The sequence below is a fragment of the Pleuronectes platessa genome, chromosome 6 (assembly GCF_947347685.1).
Source record: "Pleuronectes platessa chromosome 6, fPlePla1.1, whole genome shotgun sequence".
NCBI lineage: Eukaryota > Metazoa > Chordata > Actinopteri > Pleuronectiformes > Pleuronectidae > Pleuronectes > Pleuronectes platessa.
In genome coordinates this window covers 9,798,760-9,816,477 of record NC_070631.1, presented here as the reverse complement: position 1 = coordinate 9,816,477, position 17,718 = coordinate 9,798,760, and the positions used below count along the sequence as shown (strand labels likewise).

Here is a 17,718-nt window from a genome sequence, read left to right as displayed (position 1 = left end):
GGACAGCAGAGCATCCAGTCAATTCCCCCCCCCCCCCCCCCCCCGGGCCCTTTACACTTACATTAACGCTGTTTGGCCGGGTTGTAGAGTTCCGTGTGTGCTGCATACCTGAGCCGTCTTCTGTTGTGACTCCTGCCTGCTCTGACGTCAGGACTCAGGGACACGGCCGATGGACGGGGAGGCTGTAAACACATCTGCTGTGTCTCTCTGTGTCACTGACTGTCCGTCCTTTGCTCTCCTGCTTGCCCGGCTCCGGGTCACATCCCCGTCTATCAGCTGGAGCTTCCCTCTCCAGCGAGCCGGGCTCATCTTCGCATCCCACACTGACTGTCACATCCTGTCTCATCTACTGTCTCACCTCGGGGGGGTTTCTCCGACACATCTTTACCGTACTGCACAGTTGTAAATACATTTCTTTCTCATTACATCTCTCATCATTCCAACCAGATGCAGGCTGATCCATATGTGCCTTTATCTGTGACCTCCACCCTCTCTATCCGCTCCCGGGTTTCCCCCTCTCCACTGGGTATATTTATATGTGGCCCTGTGGTTTTCATTACGCTACCAATGCTTCATCCCGTTCTGGTTATCCAGAGATGTTGTCTATATAAAACTATGTGCTGATGCTGTACAGAAAGACCTGCTGACGCTGCGTCAGTGGTGCAAGGTCAACTTGTTGTGTTTTCAGTTCGTTTCACTCTGCTTCGTTCATTACCACCGAGGCTCACCAAACCTCTGAGTCCACAAACACTTTCACCGAATGACCCGTGGATCATCTGACCGGGTCACGTGACCAGAGTCTTGTGAGCCGCTGCTGTTTCAATTACATTCTTATCAAATGAGCACAGCTTCCTTTCAGTTTGAGTAGTTTAGTGAAGTCAGGGGTTTTGAACAATAGTGAGTGCCTCTACAGGAAAAGAAGGAAAAACCCGCTTGCTCGGTGCAGTCACACCTCACATTCCTGAAGCCGCAGTATATAATATATGATTACATTTCTGGTCCCCATTACAGGCTGACAGCCATTTAATCAGTGGTAGATGTTGCTGTCTTCAACCCTGTGCTGATATTCTGTGAATCCTGCAGCACAGAGCAGCCCGACTTCAGGCGCAGTCATTATTCAAAGTCTGTTCTCTCTCCTGGTTCTGTGATATTGATTTTGAGAGAAACAGTGGTTCATGTTAATGCCACCATGGAAACTTGGGTTGTAGTTTTTGACCGTCAACTTCTTGCTGTCAAAGGCTCGACAAGTTTACCTCCTTCAAAAACTCATTAGAGAAGTTCTTCTTGGTCTTTTTTCTTGTCTTTAAAACCGCAGCATAGCCTAATATCGTTTCAAAGATCCATTTAAAAATAAGACTAGAGAGGAAACATGGGGATAAATCACTTGGCCAACACGTCTGACATCTTCGATCACTGCCTCTATAGGATGTTGATATACTCTACCTGTACACATAATAGTGGCTCTGGTATTTGACCCAATTCTGTAATCCTTCAGATTACATTTGTAACACGAGGGCCCCTCAGAGAGCACATACCAAGGTCCAACAGTCCCTGTATAAAACCACATTTAAAATCACCAGATCTGGATTTTCATTTGGATCCTGGATCCTGCACGAAAATGTAAGTTGTTCCTCCTACAAGTTTCAGGTTAGTCTGTCGCCCATTGACTGACTAACAAACAAACACAGATGACAACATATCACCATCCTGCTTGGCACTTCCCAGTTCATCATTGATGATGGTATTGGTAATTGTATTTTGAGTTATTTTGAGTGGTTATTTTTTTATTCATTTCAAATTGATCTCAATATTTGATAACCGATTGACCATATCTAGATTGTTTTTGTTTGTGATTAACATTTTCTTTCTTTTTCTATCTATTGTTTTTTGTTGGCACCCACCTTTAAAAAAAAAAAAAAAAAAAAAAACACAAAGAAATGTGCGATTGCTGATAAACAATAATAACTCTTTCCACAATAAACTCCACATTTACTGACAGTCAGTTATTTACAGCGATAAATAAAGTTGTACTGAATTAAACAGAACATAATCCACAACCCATATAACATTTGGAAAAATACATATAAAGCCGTCATTCTACACACAGCCCTCGAGGGGTTTTGATTTTATTTATTTTCCATCTACCATGCCATGTAACGTTTCGTCACAGTCCCCCAATGGTGAATTATGGAACTTCTCTGAAACCTGGAGAAATGTGGCAGGAAACAAAACTGTCAAAACAGAAACACGTATACCATTTTTATACCATGTGTAAAAGTGGAGTTTACAAAAAAATGTAAATAGCACCAAGTTGATACAGTATTCTTGAATAAGGGCCAGACTAGAGTCCGCACAGAGGATGTTGGATGTGCTGATCAGCAGAAACCCGTAGCAGCGTATCAGTCCCATATCATTCACTTTGTTCTGCTATTCATTCTCTTATACAAACAGTTTACATCATATCAATGCATTCACTTCATATAAGTTAAGAAAAAAGGTAAAATATGAAAAGGAAAACAATCATGATCTGAGAAAAAACAAAATGCCCTATTGAATAAAATCTCAAGGGACAATATTGCCCAGCTATACAACCATATGTGTGTCTTTGTAATTCTGCGTCTGCTCCTCCTCACTTCACTAAACTAAATACCCAGGACATCTGGAGGCACTGGGCTGGGGGGGCTTATGGGAAATGTCTTTCACCGGTTCAGTTCATTTGCAGCTGCGCAGATGGGATTTGAAAACGACAAGAGAGAATCGGCCTAACGAGAAGCACACATTAAGTCTCCTTGTAAACAAAACAAATAAAGAAAATAATCATAATAATCTGTAGCTCAGATGCTACTGGTCTTCTTTTTGGTTTGCCGCCTCCTTGGCCGCGTAGTCTTTGACCTCTCCTTTCAGCTCAGCTAGCTGTTCTGAGTGGACAGCCAGGGTCCCATTGACCTCGGTCAGGTACGAGTCCGAGTGTCTCTCCAGCTCCGCCCGGATCCTCTCCAGCTGCTCCGCCAGTTCTCCCATGCTGCTGCACTGGCCCTCCACCTGGCTCACCCTGCTGTCAAAGCCCTTCACCTCTCTCTGCACTTCTATCGCCGTGCTCCTGCAGCCCTGCAGCTCCCCGGACAGCCGCCTCTTCAAAGTCACCAGTTCTCCCTTCAGCTGGGCCAGCCGCCTCTCCCCGGCCCCGACGATGGAGGCCTGGTGGCCCACAAGTTTGGTGATCCCCTGGACCTGGTTGATTATCTGGTGCTCTCTCTGCTCCCAGGTGGAGTTGGCGTGGCCCACTTCACTTGCAATGAAGCTAATAGAGTCCTTCAGGCCCTTCAGGGTGCGGTTCACCGAGTTGATGTTGACCTTCAGCAGGGTGATCTCGCCCTGGACCATGCCCTCTGCGTCCTCCTGTGCAATCCTGTAGAGCAGGTTCTGAATGGTATTGTTCAGGCGGTTCAGCTTGGTGGATTGGGAGTCCAGGCGGTCTGTCATCTTTTTCTCCATCCCCTCACAATCCTCCAACACCTCGGTGATGCTGACACCCCCTGCTGGTGGGGTGGAGGGCGAGCAGGAGGAGGTGCAGAGGAGCTCCAGGTCTATCAGTTGCTTCTGAATGCCGTCCAGGTCTCCCTCCACTCTCCTCCTCACCGACTCGATCTCCGTCTCCAGCGCTGGGACCACCTGGCCCTCCAGGAGAGCAGGGGCTGTGGCATTGCTCAGCTCCTCCACGGCCACAAACACACTCTCCTCCAGGGTCTTCAGCTTGTCCTCCAGCATGGTCTTGAAGCCATCCAGACCACCTGGGAGCCCCCCGGCTCCATCGGGTCCACCGTCTGTGGCGTTCAGACGACCCTCGATGTCCAGCAGGTGCGTCTCGATCAGCGTCTCCACGTGGATGCTCTGGTCGGTGAGCGCAGTCTGGAGCAGACGCTGAGACTCAGTCAGACCTTTCACTGACTCCTCCAGGAGCAGCACACGCTTGGACAGACTGTTTACCTGCAGACATCAAGAAGGTGTTGGTTCATTGGTAAACTAATAAGACATGATCACAGTGTAGTGATAAAATGCCCCTTGAGTAGCACAGTCTGAAATGTAGGCCTTCCTGTCGATATACTTGGAGATGTTCTTATTGACTCTCTGGTTAAGATCACATTACGCTCTTGTTTGTGAAGTAGCAAAACTATAAAGACAAAACCAGGAGCTTTACTAACATGTGACATGATATATTTAAAAGAAGATTTATAACTGTCCTTTTTTAGTCTTGATTTTAATTGAATTCTATTTATTTTAATTGTATTATTTATTTATGCATTGTGGACTGCTTATCAGGAATATAATTGATTTCTCTATTTTCTTTTCTTCTATGTGGACCCATCCTTCTCTCAGCATTGTTTTCCCGTCAATACTTTTTCATCCCTTTTAGTGTTTCTTTCTTTAGTATTATAATATAAACATCTTCATTTTTAAGTGTTCTTTCATGAGTCTTTTATGTGAACGTTCTTTTAAATGTGTCTGTTTGGATCTGACATACTGTGGTTTTTAATCGACCTTTATAGCAGATTTTGCACATGTAAGCAAAGACACATTTCTGCCCGGACAAAGGTAGACAATAGTAGGGTTTTCTGTATTTCATGTTTCTTAAGTATTTTTTATTTTATCTTTATCATTTTATCTTTCTTTATTTACCTGCCTTCGGTGTTTCCTCTTTGCAAATTTATGAGACTTCACTTCCTGTTATTATTTCTTTGCTGTGTGAGCTGGGTGTTTTTTTTTTATTGCTTTTCTTCTGTAAAGCACTCGTTTCATTGTTTGTGTAAGAAGTGCAGTACAAATAAGATTTGATTGATTGAATAATAAAGACTAGAAACAGGGAAACAGTTCTCCTGCCTCTACATTTAAACGGCTGTATCTAAATCCAATCAGTAAATGTATGTCAGTGCTGTTCACCTGACAGATTGGATGTTTCTACTTCATGTTGGTCAAATCACAATCTCATCCACATCCTACCTGTCCACAGCAGCTCTCCGTCAGAGTTAGACCCTGGATCTGAGCCTGCATGGTGCCCAGCTCCTCCCTGATCCCCGTCTCTCTTCCGTCCAGAGTCTGCTGCATCTGCTCCTGGCCGTCCATGTGCTCCAGGTGGCACTGCTCCTGCACCTCCCCGATCTTCTTGTTGCAGTGGTTCTCCAGACCGCTCAGACGACTCTCGAAGCCGTCCAGGATCTCCGCCCGCACGCCAGCCATCTTAGTGTCAACGATCTCGTCAAGGTAAGCGTTGGTGCCGGGGCCCGGGATGGGTATGCCTCTAGCCCCGTCCAGCAGCCTCTTCAGCTGGCCATCATGCCCCAGGACCATCCCCTGAAGACCCAGACCAGAGGAAAATAAGCATTTAATTAAGGAAGGGGAGAGGAGACTGATTCGATCAAGCTGGACAGACACATTCATCTGATCTTGGCCTCATCAAAGTGTCACAGTACCTGAATCTCCTCTAAGATGTGAGCCTTGGCTCGCAGCTCGTCGCTCACTTCTGTCACTCTCCCTGCCAAGTCTCCAACTCCAGGGAAGCCTTCTCCCCCCTCCAGTCCATCAGGAGTCCCATCGGGGATCACCCCAAATCCCACGGTGGAGCCAGGCAGGCGGGGCCCACTGGGCAGCAGAGACACCAGGATCTTGTTGGTATCTTCTCGGAGGGATGTGCGCAGCCTCTCCTCAAGGCCGGCCACCACCCCGTTGAGCGTGTCCAGCCCCTGGGTGAGGCGACGCAGGTCCTCCTCCATACGGTCCAAACGCTCACCAGTCACACCAGAAATCCCAAATCTGTTTCCTTTATTTCCAGAAATGAAAAATACGAGAAGAGAGGATTTATTTTTGCTCCTGCTTAGTTTTAAATTCTGTACATGCTCGCTCAGATAATCTCAAAGATGCACAAGCATTGCACACAGACAGCAGTTGTGGGAGTTTAAACCCTTGGGCTTAACAATAAATCAGTCTGTTCTTACCATAGTTTGGTGTTCCGCCTCCACCAGGCAGTTGTCCTGTTGGTATTGGTCTGTGGTCAGGCACACTGGGAAAAGGTTTGCCTGGCTCCAACTGGCCTCCTCCAGGCCTCTTGTCCACGGGAGGTCTCGGCCCATGAGGGAAGCCCTTCACCCCTGGACGATGGGGCAAACCAGCACCCCTGAAAGGTGGTATCATGGCGTCGGGCGATGAGGTGGGTCCATCGTAGCACTGCTCTCCAGAGTAGCCGGGACAGCACCTCCACTCCAGCTCAGTCACGGACTTAAAACCCACCTTGTACTTTGGCTTGTAGAAAGTCCTGTACCTGAGGGAAACAGGAGAAAAGACTTGTTTACTGTTGGTGGTTTATGTTTTAATACAACTGTCCCATGAGGGTCTGTCCGAAGAGCTGCTTTAGTTCTTGTTAATTAGGATTACAGCGCCAGGACAGAGGACGGAGAGATGAGAGGTGCTGGGCAGAAATAAAGGGATTTTTTTCTCTTTGGGATTAAACACAGATTAGAGGGAGATTAGGAGATTAAATATTGTGTAGTGTGAATGATGTGGCATCAGAGGATTGAACCAGGGTCAACACCACACTTCAGTGTTATCTCCTATAAGCTGGATTTCAATTGTGAACGTACACGCACACACACACACACACAAACAGGGAGGAAAAAGGTCTTCTCTTTCGATTTCCCCTGTGTGCGCTTTTGACATTAAAACAATTTATAAAACCACACACTGTTAAAGTAAAGTATATACTGTTAAAGTGTTGTTTCAGACCACAGTTTTTATGATCTATTTGGAATTTATTATTTGGAATATTTTCTTAGTTTGGCAAAAGAAATAAAAATGTGACCATATCTACATCATTACAATAAATACATTTGCTTTAAATGTATCTTTAAATTTTCAAAATCAGCTGAATGATAGATGATGCTCTTAAAATAATATTTGCATTGTCCTGGCAGCAGAGGGCCTGCACATCATTCTTCGAACAGCTCACCATGTGACCACTAGAGGGCAGCATTTGCATAGAGTGTCCTCTTCAAAGTCACAGTTTTCTGAATGTTAGCTGATGAATATACATTTAAATCCTCTGAGTCAAACTTGTTGCACTTCAGACTGAATTATAACAGGTTTGATCCACATTATCTGATTTTGTTAAGATGAAAAGAAAAAAGACTTACACGACAACAGGACACTTCTGACCCCAGATGCACTTGGTGGTGTACTCGGCCTTCACGTAGGTGGACACTCCATCCTGCATGGTGCATGTGATGTTCCTGTGGACCACGTAGGCACAGTGGTTTCTGTGGGGACAGTAGAGGGACATCGGAGGTAAATCATTTATTTAATATCTATGTATCTGATATGAAAACACCACAGTCCCCATCTAATTTATCACAAGTGTGTTTACTGAATATCAGTCAAACTCAGTGGATTCAATTAGATTGCATTTGCAAGTCACAAAGATATATATAGATAGATAAATAGATGGACAGACCGAGAGATAGATAGATGGATAGATAGACAAACAGATAGATAGATAGATAGATAGATAGATAGATAGGACCAAAGTAACAAGTCAATGTCCAAGTCAACTAAATATTTCTCCAAGATGGTTTATGTAAATTTAGGTAGACCTATCCCTCTGATGAACCTCGTCGTCGTCTATCTTTATTTACAGTCTATGAGTTTCACAGAGGAGCTTTTTGTTACATATGGTTGAATCAAACTTTTGTATTTGTTTTTATCCTTTCAAAAAACTCTCACACCAAGGAAAACAGATGATGTTTGCTGGGAGCTTTTCATCGGTCTTTTGTTTGCTTTTATTTAAAAGTGGTAACTCAGCAGCAAGACACCTTCCTGAGACAGTTTTCACATGTGTCCAGAATCCAGCACATAATAACTTCTCTGTAAGTACTTTAAACAGTTGTTGCATCATGGCGGAGCCGGACCCCTTTCTCAGCCCTCGCTCCACTGCCAGTGGAGCTATAGCAACTGCTAAATGTTCCCCTGGCCCCCGCGCAGCACAGGAAACGATGATCTGGGCTCTTTGGGCTCACATGTGAAGCATTTCTTACGTTCAGCAGGGAGCATTTAGCAACACATGCAGTACTTCATGTTACTCCACAGCTGTTTCGGGACAAATACAAGTGTTTGGAGGAGCAGGGAGGGACACGGGAGCTGAGCGGGGGTCTGCATGCCAAGTTAACAGGTTCAGAGGGATAACAAACAGCACGGCCTGCTGAAGTCGGGGAGAAACCACTGCTGCCGCTTTCTGCAAACCGCTGCCTGCGTTTGTGTCACCGCTCCGACTGTGTTGACATATGTTAATGGCTGGGGAGGGAAAAGCGCAAGGAGTCAGACTGACAGAGCTCCTTTCATACTCGCCTGACAACATGCTGCCAGGTCATGCGTTGGGAAGGAAGTGGCGGTTAAGACCTGAACTGATGTGGTGAGATGGGAGCACTTTAAACTCGCACGGGCAATTGACTGGCCGGTGCAAATGTGTGAACAAAAAAACATGTGGCTGGAAAACATTGATTTAATGCTTCATGTGGTTTATAAGTGTATAAAAACACTTGAAGAGAATACTAACAAACAAATATGGCTGCATCACCATTTCTGCTCTATTTCCTTCCCATTAAAAAAATCCTATTTATTTGTTTTTCAGCCTTTAGGCACTATAATAAATGACAAGTTAAACAACTATATTTGATCAATGTTATGTGGTAGTGGAGATTGATTTCCCTGGATTTAAGAAAAAGTGATCTGTCCAGGTGCGTTTCAAGGGACTTTGGGGGCCCCGGGCAAAAGGGTCCCAAGGGAGAGCAAAACCAAAATCATAATGTGCATATGTATAAGAAATTGTAAAGCAGTAAAGTTTCAGGGCGATTCCCCACCACCACTTCATACACACACATTTTTTTAAATTTCAACGACCCTGTAAAATTATGAAGCGTTTGGCAAAAAGCAAAAGGCATGAGGCCTCGTTAGGGGGTTTCCAGCGATGGTGCAGGCTCCTGTACAGAGCTCACCACAGAATTTAACGGGGTTCTCACCAAATTGTCGTTGCAGTGAACTGATGTAATCAGTCTTTCACAGGGGCGCCTGGCATCTGGCTACATTGCCAACCAGAAACTCTCAGCACTCCAGCGCTTTAAGTGTTATGTTATAAAATCAAAATTGTTTTCAGTGGTTCTCTCCTCATGAAGACTGATTTATTGAGAGAAATCAGGAGCTTTATGACTTGTTTTTGTGTATGTGAGAGTTGAGGAAAGGCTTCTATAGAGCAGAGTAGGATTTGTGACAGCTGATCGAGAGCAGACTCGGTGGGTATGCTTGTGAATGCAGCGCGGGAGGGGTGTGTGATCCTTCTCACGCACAGAGCCGTCAGTGAACATGTTCACCCATTTGTTTGTCAGGTGAACATCTGGGGGGAGCCAATGACCCCAAGACTCATAAGAGAAAAAAAAAGTGCAGGAACCACCTTTCTTCTGTTTATAGGTCTCTGTTTCTGCTCCCCTCCCCGTCTGCGCTCAGGCTGTTTTCACAAATCTGTCAATGTCATTTGGGATTGTGAGTCTTACAGACAGCGGGGCTCTGGCGTTGGGAGAATCAAAGCTGAGCGCTGAGATAAATCCTGTCCCTCTGCGCCGCGGTGTCGGCGAGAGCAGCAGCAGGTCACCTCCTCGGCTGCGTAAAAACAGATTTTTACAAGACCAATGTTGAGTTTCACCTTGAGAGATATGGATATCGTGTCTTAGCTGTGCAGATACACACATGAGCATACTCCGCATTCACGGCGAAGCTCAAGGCCCTTTTATTTTACATCCACGGAGGCCACACAGCTCTGCAGGGTGAGGATTTCACAAGTTTTATCGGCAAGTGGACATATGTTAGAGTTTGTTATTGTCTCAACCAGGACCAGCTGCAGCAGGGTAGGTGAGAGCTTTGTTTAAGCTGCTCGTGTGGGAGGATCCCCAGTCTGGACACGTGCAAGGATGAGAAGCATTGATCCAGTATGATGTGGCATATGGAGAATATGGAGAAGAGACAGGGGGGCATTATGCATCATTAATACTTTCTGATGTTTGTTTTATCACTGGTGGGTGACAGAGGGGAGATGTTGGCCACACGGAATAACGCAGTCACTTATAAGAAAACTCGAACTGTGCCTGCGGGACAGAGCGAAGCATCTGGTCAGAGGATCTCGTTGACCTGGAGGTGGAATAGTGATGAAGGTCAGAGGAATAGGAAGTCAATAAATCCTGAGAGAGTCTGCAGACATGCTCGCGGCTCTGCACGGCTGCACTTTGGCCCAGTTAAATACTGATGTCTCCATGCTAACCTGTTCACAGTGAGGTGAAGTAGGTTAACTGCGGTCACCATCTCAGTTAAGAGCTCTAGCACACTAACATTTGTCAAATAGAATGAAATTAGTAGAGCACATATGTCCGCCAAGGCTCAACAATCCAGTTATACAAACACATTTAAATTAATTAGGAATAAGCATAAAGATGTTCACACTCGATATGAACCGTGTAAATATGTCAGATTTTTTCAAATCAAGATTGACACAGAACCTTCTAAAGAACAGATGCCATGTTTTGCAATATTTAAGAAAGTGGAAAAACTAAATGCCCGGATCTGCCCCCTGATGTGGAGCTACACCAAACTTGAATGAGTTCTTTCCCGACCCAAACTGCATCCTTTCACAAATTTGTGTGGTAATCTATGCTGTAGTTTTTGGTTGGTACTGATAAATAGCAAACATATTTGCATAGATGAAAATCTCCTTGGCGGAGGTAATTAGGTAATTTATTTAATAAAAATAAAGTTTATAAGCTGATGATGGCATTTGATGAGAAATACAGGAATCATGAAAGTTATTCATCCTGAGGAGGACATAGATTTCACCCCGATAGTTAACAGACTTTTCACAATGAACCAAATTTTTTTTCCTCATCATCAAAGTCATTGGTTTGAATCGTCTTAGAGCCACAACCACGATCCTCCCAGTAGTTTGTCAAATATTTGTGGTGACAAACCAAATGCAATTCACCGAATTACAAACTTCACCATTCCAAGATCCACACTACTGGCATCAAATCCTGCTGCTTAGGAAGCGGAATGTATTTATGAAGCACTTCTTAGGCCTAATGGGCCACTCACACCACTTTATGGTGTGATTCACATTCACACACACATTCTCCAGCACTTCTATCCACTCCAATCTATCACACACCAGTAGGGAGCAGGTTGAGGTTCAGTGTTTTGCCCGAGGACACTTCCAGGTGCTGGGATCGAACCACCAATCCTTCTGGTTAGTGGGCAACTCTCTCTACCCCCTGAGCCACGGCCACCACACAATGCTTCCTATAATTGAACTTGACCTAATGTATGTAATGTGATTACATTAAGCTTGTCTCATTAGCAGTTTAAAACTAAACAAGGCATTGAACACCCATATGAACGAATCCCTGCCAGTACTCCCTCTTTCTTAAAACTAACAAGTTCTAAATGCTCCTGATGATCTTTCACATTTTCTTCTGTGTGTTTTAAGAGACATAGAAGCTCTATCTCACCAAAACCAGAAAGAAAACACCCAAGATCAAAAAAACAATGTGTCAATAGTTCATCCACACCCTCAGTGAACCTCCCAACCCCAACTGACCCGCCGCCAATTCTTAAACTCTCTCGTGCACCTTCCACCATCACCTGACCTCAATCTCCCCCACCCCCCCTATAATGAAAATCAAAACAGCCTTCACCTCCTTTCAGGAAAGTCACACTTACTACTTATTTTGCCCTCTCTCTCTCCTAACGCCAGCACCCCCCGGCCGCCCTTCACACCAAAATATTGTCTTTTTTCTGTCACTGGGCCGTGTCATTTTTTTGACTGCCATGTCTGGGCCCACTGTAAATATTTCCAGTATGGTATTACAGTTTCTAAATCGCTTCCCGGGCCTCCCAGGGGGGAAGAGGAATTCCCAGCTCAGATTCTCACGTGGAGCTTTTTCTGCAAATATTATTGCTGCTTGACCTCCACCCTCTGCTGGGACCAAAACAATTCACCTTTCCACGCTCTGCTTTTTTCAGAACCTTCCTCGAAAGCGGCAGGTAATCTCCGTTTAATTATCCAAGCATACCAGTCCTGCTCTTGCCTCGGTTTCCAGTGTTCTCTTTTTTCCTTCCACCTTTTTATTTTTCCACTGAGCCTCTCGTGTTGCCGGATCGCGCCACAGACGTCCTCCTGCCACTTCTCCAACCACCGCCCCGCTTGTTTTGACACTGCGGCACTAGGGGGGGGGGGGGGGGGGGGCTCTTCCTCCCTGCTAACCACACACTCACCTGCAGGGACTCTGACTGTTTGAACTCAGGTCACTGCTGTTGCCTCTGATAGATTTACGGCTGCAGCGGACCTGATCTCTGGGCTAACAACTCCCTCTCCAGGGCCCATCTCTTTCCATATATCCTTTTAATGAGTCCTATTTCTGGCTAACTGGCCGGACTCAAGGGCCCCATGGTGCAGAGGTGATTGACGTGGCTCTTGTGGCTACTGATTAGGGTTAAAGGAAAGATGTGCTGCTCAGATTCAAGCCAGCTCTGATTGCTATAGCTTAAAGGCAGTGCATTACTTTGACATATGCTCAAAGTTTGGCTCTTGGGCTCTAATCCTTACAGCAATGCGGTCATGTGTTAAAGACACTTCATTATTTATTCTGACGAATCCATATTCATCATATTTAACTTTTAGATATTAAAATAAGACAAACACAAGCCGCTTCATTCTCCATGAAGTTTCGCTCTCTTGAATTTTTCTCTGGGGACACAGTAAGCAGCTCAAACACCGGTAGTGAAAAAACACACCGATGACTTATCCTCAGGCATTTCCCAAAGCACATAATCTTCTTGAGTGAGAATAGTTCTCTGTGTTTCTTTTGAAAGAAAGGGTTTTGAAATAGATTTGTCTGAGTTGTGGGTGAAACCAAAAGCAATCACACATAACAACCGGTAGCAATGTGTGGTGATGCTTTATTGAGGTGCTGTAGCTGCCGAGCAAAACAACGTAGCTCTCGTGAAAACTGTTGCAGGAGTCACTGGAAAATACAAGAGTGCTGTTTAGAAAAGAAAGACAGCCAGACCAGGCCAATTGGTAGAAACTAGTGCACTCAATACAGAGCCTTCCCTCAAGAAACCACATTTAAATTTGTTCAATCTGGATTTCTCCAAATCGCAAACACTCTCCCAAACATCAGTCCCCAAAATATGCAGGATTTTTTCCAATATTGAAAAAAAGTAAATTCTGAATCCCTCCCCTCTTTTTTAAAGATCTTCATCGAATTCTACTACGTGTTTTTTGGCTCATGCCTCCATTCATGCACCAAGTTTTGTGGAAATCTGTTCAATAATCTTGCTGAAAATCAAACCTACAAACTAAAATGGAACTAAGCAGAGCACGTAACTCTGCCAAGGCCCAATAGTTCCCTTAAATTCAATCAAGCTGCACACACTTGCACACACATCAGTCCCCTTGAATAGATCCTTGAATCGCTCTGTGTAAAAATTTGGGAACATGTAGAAATACGCCTTTTCTTGCGAACGTGATCCACACCAAAGTTTTACCCTCTTGTTGTTTTGCGTAATCTGGCTTCCAAACAAACCAATCAACACACAATCAGAACAAAACCTCCTCTGCAGAGGTAACACAAATCTAAATAAATCCACATTAACTGCATTAACCCTAGAAAGCATCTTTGCCGAGAAGGTCAGTGAAACCAGTGTGTTATTGAAATATTTGCCGTCGGTGGGGAGCTTGGGAGTTTACTGCCCAGCCTCTGTGACCCTTGGCAGGAGACTGGCTCCATTCTTGTCCTCCGCTGGACACTCAACACAAACTTACAACTGCAACCCGTGACCTCTGACCTCTACTGACTCACTGACCTTTCTCCCCTGACCTTTGTCTCATACATCATCGCTGAGCCCACAGATATGTCTCTAATCTGATCAGGGAAGTCATGAGACATCTGCTGGGACCCTAATTGATTTAAAAACTGAAGCCAATCCAAGGGTATATGGGCCTGAGATTATGTTTCACATGTTATTTTGCAATTTTTTGAGATGCAAAGCACACTCGCTCATTTCCTTTGCGCTGGACTCAGTTGTTTTGTGAAAGTGCTGCACAGAATATTGAATTATATAATTTGCCCTTGAAGATGGAGATGTCAATAAAAGACACCTCAGGAAATCTGAGCTCTCTAAGCCACCTGATGCAAAGTGTAATAAAGTGTTAGGTGCAGTATTTCAACTGTGCACTGGTACTCTAAGATGTGACAGCCTGTGAATAGAGGCTCTAGATTCTTTAACAGCAGAGAGTGGCTGTGTTGAATGAAAGGAATGACTGTGAAATCAAATCACTCGCTTTGCTGCCAAAACACAGATAATAAGTCAACCTAAAGAAAGAGAAGACTTTGGCACCTCAACAGCTGAGAATTAAAATTTTTTATATCCCTCCCTTTTCTAAACAGAGGCGAGTTTTGTCCATGTGACAGTTTGGTCAGTCAGAAACCAGAGGAGGCTTTTACAAGCGGTGAAACCCTTCACAGACGCACATACAGACAAACACACACCCATACACACTCGCACAGACACTTTCACACACACTTGGCACGTGTGTTATTTTTAAGTCTCTATTTCCACTGACCCGTCAGGCCGACAACACCTGAGCTCATATATCTGTGGCGGTGGTCTGACACTGACAGGTCCCCGGGGCCCACTGTGTCCAAGGTGGTTCGGCACCTCTCGTGTAAACACAGGCCGGACACATGGACACAGAACGTCACCGGCCACCAGCAACAAGAAGTTACTGAACATCTGTCACTCTTCAAACTGATCGATTTGCAGGATTCAAGCATGTCTGACGTTAATAAACCTCTTTGGTGCCACTGTGGAAAAGTTAGCATGCAACTATCATACTCTGCCAACATGCATGAGGAGCTGTGTGTATTGGACGTGGTGGACGAGGATGAGGACGAGACCTCTGGCATGAAGCGTCCGAACATCAACCGCGCTGGTGATGGTCGATTCCCAATGATATACAATGTATAATTAAGTTTCTTTACGTGTTATAATATAGCTATATCTCAATTCGGGGGCTGCATCCTTGTGAAAAATGTTCCTTCCACCCTGAGCAACACAAGCTCCCTCCACCAGTTGGGTCCTTCCTGGCCCAACATATCCCATTATTCACTATGCTCCTGTGACAAACCTTTTTTCAAAGAGGTTATGGCGGCAAAAGCAAAGCGTAAAAGGTCAAAAGAATTATTTAAAAAATGTAAAACCGAACGGCTAATGGTCTTTTAAAAGTTTTTAATCATATTAAAATCACTTTGTTGCTAGGCGAGGGCCCGAAGGATGCAGCCCCTGAATTGATGCACAGCTATGGACTAAGTGACATGAGGCTGTCACGTTGTTTAATGGTCCATTTGACAGAGCTATAGTGAGTCAATACAGAGTTAATCTATATATTATAAGTAACTGCTTTCACTTTTCCCTGTGGAAAAAGTGAAGCAGGGCTGGGAGATAAACAGTGCACATGATGTTGTGCCTGAAATCAAGGAATAGGGAAGATGAAGGATGAAGGCAGATGATCGACTTAAAGTAGAAAACTGAATGTGCAGTCAGGGTTGCTGAAGATTCTCTTCCCCCGAAGGTGATTGTGACCGGGAGTCTCAACGGGGCTGTGAGATCAACAGTCTTCTGAGGCAGTTTGAGTGAAGCAGCAGGTCACTGGGGAGCTGTCCAAAGACATAACAGCTCTCAGGGGAAGCCAAGCAAAAGAGATGAGAGGGGAAGGGACTGAAAACCCGAGAGAGCCCCGCAGGCCAAACATCAGCCATCCAGACAAAATATATATCCACAGGGCTCAGTTTCATCTCCCGGCTTCATGACTTTTAAATTTCATGCACATCATAGGGATTGTTATTCCGCTCTGTTCGTGTAGGTTTGATTGTCCCGTCAATATCAGGCCAGTGTGTTTACACACATCACGGACCAGTGATCTGAGACAGGAGATCCTTGGTGTTGATATTGGAAGAGTTGAGTGGAGAAAGAGAAACTTTTCAACAGTAATCGCACTGAAAGTTAAATTGAATCGACAGAGGACTGGTGTTACCACTCCCTTCTGGCAGCCGCGTCTTTCTTCTAATCGAGCCCCCTCCTCACCACGTACACACACAAACACACAGCGGTTGCGAGGGATCAATACCCTTGTCATCAACTCAGCACCCCCCCACCCCCCTTCTGCACCATTAAGACCATAATGACGGCTTTGTTTTCATAATGTCATTGTTGCTGTATAATGTTTATCCCCAGCCACAGATGGTTTTAGGTGTGAACCACAGAAAAGGGCTGATGGTGAGTAAGAGAGGAACACAGAGTCAATTCAGGGATCTGTTACCGAGCCGATGCCCTAACCGAAACCACATTTCTACAACTCGCCGGTGACATGCGTTCCTCGGGGGGAATACAGTATATGAGGTGGGTCCGGCTCGCAAAGCACTCTAGATATTTGGCATGCACTCTAGATATTTTCCCTGAAGCACTGGGAGGGAAATCAAACGTGCTCTAGCTCCTGTGACACGGCCAGAACGGAGAACTTACTTGTGACGGGTCATTGGCTTGTTTGGTAAATGGTGAGGGTTGTGTCCAGCCTTGAACAGGTTGTATCTGTTTCCATAGAAAGGGTTGACATGGCCTCCATAGAAGGTTCCTTTACCGTCCACCACAGAGAGCAGCACTCCTAAGAGGAAGCACTGGGCAGCCAGTTGACACAACTCGGTCCCCATGGTTTGTTCCTAAAATGCAACTGGTGATGAGGAGAACAGGGTAAAAAGCGACCGGTGGTAAGGTTCCTCAGGTTGTTGTGTTGAAGCTCCCCGGCACACCTGCAGTCTTGTCTTCTTCACTGGGCCCTGGAGGTGACATGGAGCCCAGACAGCCGGAGCATCAGCAGCATCTCGCCCTGCAACGCCTTCAGCTCGCACACCAACCACACTCTGAGTGCACGGGGCAGAGCAGAGGGGAAAACTAAGTGAGGGCTGAAGAGGGAGGGGAGAGGGGAGGAAGAGGGGCAAGGGAAAACAACACAAAGGTGTGCAGGAGGAGGGGAAAGGAGAGAGAGGAGAGCAGGACAGAGGAGAGAAGGAGGGAGGAGAGAGTGTGCGAGAGTGCCTCTAGGAAAGTTTCAGCTCCGTATACACACACACATGCTTGTGTGCGACCTGCTGACTAGGCTCGGCCCTCCTCTGCATGAGTGAGGGTTTGTGTGTGAGAAGCAGCGTGCTGCTCTGCTGCCTGTGAAGGGGCAGGCGGACCGATGGCCTGCATTTGCATATCCCACCCCAACTCCAGGCTGGCAGCGCTGCACAAAGGGGTGGAGGCCTGGACTGGCTGCTAATATGATTTGGTGACTCTCTATCTCTCTATCTCTCTTTCTCTATCTCACACAAATTGCTCATTTTTCTTTTCATCATCCCCTCGTCGGTCCTGTTTCTATCCTTTCTCAAACAAACTCAAGTTTTTGTCTCTTTAATCCCTTAACAGTTGTATATTTTTTTCCCTCTCTCTCCTTTTCGCTCTCCATCTGGTCCGGGAGCAGCTGTGCATCAAAGCTCAGCCCCAGTTCACTGCCATGTGCGCGGCCGCGGCTGCAGCCAG

At 45.5% G+C, this 17,718-nt stretch overlaps 1 protein-coding gene across 1 annotated transcript; it reads right to left on the bottom strand.

Moving 5' to 3' along the window:
* Nucleotides 1–2,110: 2,110 nt before the first annotated feature.
* Nucleotides 2,111–17,306, bottom strand: LOC128442647 (EMILIN-3). The gene is made up of 6 exons (XM_053425205.1): nucleotides 16,663–17,306; nucleotides 7,182–7,304; nucleotides 5,991–6,313; nucleotides 5,469–5,815; nucleotides 4,999–5,349; nucleotides 2,111–3,987 (listed from the first exon to the last, which is right to left on the bottom strand). The coding sequence occupies exons 1-6, from the start codon at nucleotides 16,845–16,847 to the stop codon at nucleotides 2,842–2,844; spliced, it is 2,475 nt and encodes an 824-aa protein (XP_053281180.1). The 5' UTR covers nucleotides 16,848–17,306; the 3' UTR covers nucleotides 2,111–2,841.
* Nucleotides 17,307–17,718: the final 412 nt, after the last annotated feature.

Excerpts from the sequence above, each read along its gene's own strand:
- LOC128442647 (XM_053425205.1), bottom strand. The coding sequence starts at position 16,847 with ATGGGGACCGAGTTGTGTCAACTGGCTGCCCAGTGCTTCCTCTTAGGA. Across the intron at positions 7,305-16,662 it reads AAGCCAATGACCCGTCACAA|AAACCACTGTGCCTACGTGG; the intron begins GTAAGTTCTCCG and ends CTGTCCCCACAG. Across the intron at positions 3,988-4,998 it reads CGGAGAGCTGCTGTGGACAG|GTAAACAGTCTGTCCAAGCG; the intron begins GTAGGATGTGGA and ends TGATGTCTGCAG.